This window comes from Hemibagrus wyckioides, linkage group LG05 (genome assembly GCF_019097595.1).
Source record: "Hemibagrus wyckioides isolate EC202008001 linkage group LG05, SWU_Hwy_1.0, whole genome shotgun sequence".
In the NCBI taxonomy this organism is placed as follows: Eukaryota; Metazoa; Chordata; class Actinopteri; order Siluriformes; family Bagridae; genus Hemibagrus; species Hemibagrus wyckioides.
Window position 1 is genome coordinate 4,522,823 of NC_080714.1, and position 6,614 is coordinate 4,529,436.

General features: G+C 39.4%; 1 protein-coding gene across 1 annotated transcript; it reads right to left on the reverse strand.

The window, feature by feature from the left end:
• Positions 1-1,763: 1,763 nt before the first annotated feature.
• Positions 1,764-3,928, reverse strand: aplnra (apelin receptor a). Its single transcript, XM_058389797.1, has one exon. The coding sequence runs from the start codon at positions 3,696-3,698 to the stop codon at positions 2,616-2,618; it is 1,083 nt and encodes a 360-aa protein (XP_058245780.1). The 5' UTR covers positions 3,699-3,928; the 3' UTR covers positions 1,764-2,615.
• Positions 3,929-6,614: the final 2,686 nt, after the last annotated feature.

Here is a 6,614-nt window from a genome sequence, read left to right on the forward strand (position 1 = left end):
GGCACACATCAGTCAAATTCTAATCAAAACTTTTGGAAACCAGTGACTGAAAAAAACCCTCCCCTAAAGTACATGAAAGTGACCAGACACCTGCTACCGACTGTTGCTATGCCCTGTGTAATCGTCCACTAGCGCTTTTAGTCAGTATGTGAAAGCTTCTTTGATAAATCGTCTTTTTTAACATTATAAGCACTTATACCACATGTATAACTCTATATAACTCTTTAGACCACATGTGGATGAGACTGTTAGCTAAACATATGGACAATTATTCTTTTCAATCAATTAGTTCTTTCTAATGAATGTTACTATGGGGTTTGGTAACCGGAGTCAATTAAGTACAAATAAGTGCAAAAGTTTGCACATCCCATGGTTTCTGAGTGAAAAAGACAACAATATTTTATCAATGGTAAAACATACAGACATGATAACTACTGAAACATTTTACCATCCAGCAAATACGATCATTTTTATAACTTATACATTAATCAGACTAGTTGATTTATCAGGTAATCAGGCCTGCCTTACTGCCTATTGTTCTTAAGCAAATAGAAACTAAATATACATACGCTATTTTTCGATTGTTGTTGACTTTCATTTGTATGATTTAGCTACAAAAGAAATTGAAGTAAAAAAATATATATACACAAGGCAAAATCATCTAAAATAAATAGCTTGGATATAACTTTTGCTACGAGGATCTAACTACAATTAAAAGAGATTTAGTTATAATTGTAGCTGGCGCATTATTCAAAATGTGTATTTTTATACTTCAAACATCTTAACACGCACCATTTAATTTTTTATCTTCGCTAATTTATCCTGACGGTACACAAACATTCGCACTGGCCTGTGTTAAATTACACGGCGTCTCAGTATGATTCCACTTAATAAGCTGGTTTGATCGTCAATCTAAAATAAACATTACTGATTACATCTCTAGTCATGCAATCATCAGGTTCTTTAATTGAGAGTTCACTCATTTAACCATTTACACTGAGGATCATCCCAGAAAAGCTGAGCTAAATTGTTTAAAAACACAAGCGCCTGCCTAGTTTTCCCTTCTTTACCTTTATATTTCACAGAAATGTAAACGTAACCTGTTCCTTTAACTGTCATTAATTCCTCATTGATTTCATTACGAATTGCTCTGTGAGTCGGAGAGTGATGTCTCAGCACTTTTAAAGAATGTGTGTGCTTTGCAGGACTGGATTTGGGTGGGGGGGTTGTTGCGAGAGGACGCTTAAAACAAATGACAAAAACCATCCCCCTTGCGAAACGTCCGTTCCTCCCTGGATCTCTTTTGAAAACATTTTATATTAAATGTGTATACTCAGTAAACTATGCAAATTGTTTTGTTTTTTTTTAAATGCTGAGGCGTTATTAACATGGTTAAAGTGATCGTTTATTAATCCCGGGGAATGTCTTGCCTTGCTGAATGCCTTATTATGCAATTATGCATGTTTATATCACATTAATTAGGCTAACTATCTGATTCAGGTGGGTTTTTTTTATGACTGCCAGGAAACATTAGATGCTAGCCACTTAATTATATGCTAACACTAAAGTTTTTCCCCTAGTTTACTTTTTTTTTTTTACTGTTCAACCGCTGTATGCTTGTGGTTTATAAACGTTCTCGCATGTGTGTGAGTCTGATAAATAGCCTTCCCATTCAGTCTTTAACCGAAATATTAACTGATGATTACACACACACACACACAAGGATGTACTTTATATGCAATTACACAAGACACAAATGTTTGCTTTGCTCCATAATATCTTTAATGCAGTAGTTAGTTACAGAAAGATCAGCAAAAATAAAACATTTCATGAGCCCTACTTTATCTGGAGAGCAGCGTCACCCTGACCCCCTCCTTGCTTTCCTCACCTCTCTCCCTTTCCAAGAGACATTTGTCAGCTGCCATCTGTCTGTCTGCCCCGTCTCCTCCTCCTCCTCCTCCTCCCTTGTCTCTGACCACTCTTTAAACTATCTAATTAAGTTGCAACACCTTTACTTTAGTTACTTGTGCCCCCCCCCAAGCACACACACACACGCTTTGAAGCTTTCATCAGCAAACACACAAACACAACCAGGAAGAAGGGCTCATTAAGCAAACTCATACATTTATATCATCGTTTTACACAAGTGCTACAGATGCTAAACGTGTTTTTTTGAAGTAGGAAAATACTGTACAATTTGTAGTCTTAGACCAGTGTACATACACACACATGCATACACACACACACACACACACACATCCATATACTAGCCGTAGATTTCACCTCCGTGGAGTTGAAAACTGAAGCAAAAATAGTTCCTCCTCATACAGTTTGCATACACGCTCTCATACACCATTATTCCTACAGTAGAATACACAACCCTGGGAGTATTATTTACAAGCTGTACAGATAATGAACTGTTTCTTTACAGAGACACAGAGAGAGAGAGAGAGAGAGAGACTCAAAAGTCCAAAAGTCACAATAATGTTCATGTTTGAGGCTCAGCCTGGATGAGTCAAGCCACCAGAATGGACCAGCCGTCTGGTCGCTCCCCATTTCTCCTCTCACCTCCGTTTTTTTATCCTTCCCCTCGTCTCCTTCTGCTCTTTTTCTCCTCACACTTTGGTGGCAAGCGAGTGCAACTCGGACTTCTGGGTCTGTGCGCTGAGAGTAGATGAGGCAGAGCTGACGTGACCGTGCACAACCTTCTTCAGGCTGAGCAGGCAGAGGCAGCGCGAGCGGAAACGCAGGTCGAAGAAGGCATAGAGGAATGGGTTGAGGCAGCTGTTGATGTACGCCAGGCAGGTGGCATACGGGTGAGCCAGCAGCAGGAAATGCAGGAAACCACAAGAGGTTGGAGCCAGCCCCAGGTATGACAGCGCATCCATGCTCTTCAGCACATGGAAAGGCGTCCAGCAGAGGGCGAAGACCACCACCAGAGTAGTGATGATCTTCAGGAGGCGCCGCTTTTTCTGATCTTCCTTGCGCAGGTGGCCAAAGTGGCGTGCCACCGTACAGCCAATCAAGCAGTAGCACACGGTCATGGCCATAAAGGGGAGCAAGAAACCAAGAGCTGAGGAAGACAAGCTCAAACCGGCGATCCATAGTGACTCGTGGCGCTGATTCAGGGTCACCAGGCTGAAGTCCATGGCGCAGGTGGTGCGGTTGCTGACCGCATCATCCACTGTGGTGCGAAAGAGCAGAGTAGGTGCTGCGAGAGTTCCGGAAAGCAGCCAAATGGCACCGAGTGATACCATCACAGTGCCTCTGGATCGAAGATGGTTGCTGCTCAGTGAGTGCACAATGGCCAGGTAGCGATCAAAGCTCAAGCAGGTGAGGCAAAAGACACTGGCATACATGTTCACCAGCACCACGTAGCTGCTGATCTTGCAAAGCGCCACACCGAAAGGCCAGTGATACCCCAGTGCCGTGTACGCAGCCCACAGCGGCAGGGTCACCACAAAGGTCAGGTCGGCCAAAGCCAGGTTGCCGATGTAGACGTCTGCAGCGCGGCGCTTGGACTTGGCCGAACGCCACATGGTGAAGATGACCATCCCGTTCCCGGATAGACCGAGGATGAAGATGAGCATGTAGAGTACAGGGATGAGGGAGTAGGATGGCTCCCACTCTGAGTAGTCGCACGCCGTCTCGTTGTCTTCATAATAATCGTAGCTGTCGGGGTATTCCGTGGGATCCATTGGATAAAGGTGGCAGCGTCTGGGTTCCACAAAGTTTTTAAAAAAGTCCTGTTTGAAGAAGTCTTCCTTTAGTCCAGGTAAGCTTGTAAAACTGCAGAACCAAAAGTTCCTCGGCTGCAAAAGGGCAACTTGTTGGCTTTCCTCTGTGAACAGAAGTCTCTCTGTGAAGTTCTGCACCGTGCACACATGGGCAGCAGGATAGAGAAAGAGAGAGAGAGCAAGAGAGAGAGTGTGTGTTTAAGTGAAGGGGGGAGAGCCACCCGGCCTATTTAACCTCCGTCCCCTCCTCATCCCTCCATCTCCGCCCCTCAGACCCCCCCTTTTTTTCTAAAGCACAGCCCCCTATATCACACTAACCCACCCCCGAGCCTCTGAATCTCAGCCAGCGTGGAGTGGGTCAACACAGCAGGAATTAACTCTTGTTTTTCTTCTTAATGAAAAAGTAATGGTCCGTACTTCTTTCGAGTCAGGCTTGACCAAAGATCCCTAGGACTCTTTAATATATGCTGAAGCACTTGATTGCATCCTAACTATTTTAGGTGTCACTCAGGATTGGATTAACCTATCAAGATGCTCACAGTAGTGTGTTTTTTTTCATTAGGGTAAAAAAATCTTGTTTGTTTTTGGAAATAAAATGGGGGACTTGTAGAGTGGTACCTGTTCTTGTTTGCTGAAATGAATGAATGAATGTCTTGTGTATAAATGAAAGACATGCATTAATGAGTTAATGATGAATCAATAGCCAGATAAATACATTAATAAATATACTCTTAGGGTCTGCTAGAGTACGCCGGGACAGGTTTCTATAACGAAACTGACCTCATTTGAATGTAAAAAGGTTTTGGTCTCTGCTCATTTCCTATACTGGTCTTTAACTTTCACATTCAGACTAATCTCATTCAGACTTTAGTAAATAAATATTTCATTCAGTACACATTCCCCTTATGACTTATCCAGTATATAAAAAAACTGCACTATTTTGGAAAACAGTGTGTACTTTCTAAATAAACAGTATACTAAAACAGTAATCTATCTTACATTACGCCCCCACAGTACGAATACGCACACTTTCATACTAAATAGTAGGTATAAATAGTAACCTACTCTCACCTGACATTAAATACTGTCACGTTACCTAGCTTACTTTTTAGTAGAGTAGTATGCGCGTCCCGGCGTAGCCATGGAAACCCGCGAGGACTCAGTTGACTCTGCTTTCTCTTTAAGCATGTTTTATTGTTTGTTTGTTTGTTTTTTAATTTTATTTATTTAAAATAAAAGACAGGCACGCTTTTTCAAAGACCTGGTCTTAAATGTTAGCATGTCGTGTGAAACGCTATACCAGGGATTAATTAGCATTAGAAAGTCTTACACAGCCACCTCAGAGGCAAACTAAAGGAAACGACACATCGGAGTTACACTGAGTCGTTAACGGAATGCTGTTCACGCGCCACACCCAAGGAGAGACAACGAGAGGAACCGAATATGCAGAAACCCATCAGAGGTGTATATTAAAGGTTTTAACTTAATTTAGCCTATTGTTCATCTATCTATCTATCTATCTATCTATCTATCTATCTATCTATCTATCTATCTATCTATCTATCTATCTATCTATCTGTCTATCTATCTGTCTATCTATGTCTGTCTGTCTGTTTATCTATCTATCTATCTATCTATCTATCTATCTATCTATCTATCTATCTATCTATCTATCTATCTATCTATCTGTCTGTCTGTCTGTCTGTCTGTCTGTCTGTCTGTCTATCTATCTATCTATCTATCTATCTATCTATCTATCTATCTATCTATCTATCTATCTATGTCTGTCTATCTATCTATCTATCTATCTATCTATCTATCTATCTATCTATCTATCTGTCTGTCTGTCTGTCTGTCTATCAGTCTGTCTGTCTATCCATCTATCTGTCTATCTATCTATCTATCTATCTATCTATCTTATCTATGTCTGTCTGTCTATCTATCCATCTATCTATCTGTCTGTCTGTCTGTCTGTCTGTCTGTCTGTCTGTCTGTCTATCTATCTATCTATCTATCTATCTATCTATCTATCTATCTATCTATCTATCTATGTCTGTCTGTCTGTTTATCTATCTATCTATCTATCTATCTATCTATCTATCTATCTATCTATCTATCTGTCTGTCTGTCTGTCTGTCTGTCTATCTATCTATCTATCTATCTATCTATCTATCTATCTATCTATCTATCTATCTATCTATCTATCTATGTCTGTCTGTCTGTTTATCTATCTATCTATCTATCTATCTATCTGTCTGTCTGTCTGTCTGTCTGTCTGTCTGTCTATCTATCTATCTATCTATCTATCTATCTATCTATCTATCTATGTCTATCTATCTATCTATCTATCTATCTATCTATCTATCTATCTATCTATCTATGTCTATCTATCTATCTATCTATCTATCTATCTATCTATCTATCTATCTATCTATCTATCTATCTGTTTTATTTATTTGTTTTGTTTCTGTTCTTCCTCATGGGGTTGTGCTTCTTTCTTTATTTGTTTGTTTATTTGTTTAGCTACTGTGTTATAGCCTATTAATTCACTTATTTCCTCATTTAAAGAAATTTTAATATGACTAACAATGTACAAACTATTTGTTTATATATTTATTGTCTTCTTTTTGAGTTTATTTTATTGTATTCTATTAGCCTATTAATAATTTGCTATTTGTTTGTTTGTTTTGTTTATTGATTGATTTAATTTATTACCAATTAACTTGTTTGTGTTTCATTTACGGTTAGCTATTTTTTATCATAAGCTATTCATTTTATTCCTTACTTTTATTTTTAAAAAGATGTAATTAACATATTCATTACCAGTTGTTTGCAAGCTATTTGCCTAATCCTTCTTGATGAATAAATTCTTTTATC

What these genes read in the sequence shown, in the direction of transcription:
- aplnra (XM_058389797.1), bottom strand. Translation starts at nt 3,698, where the DNA reads ATGGATCCCACGGAATACCCCGACAGCTACGATTATTATGAAGACAAC.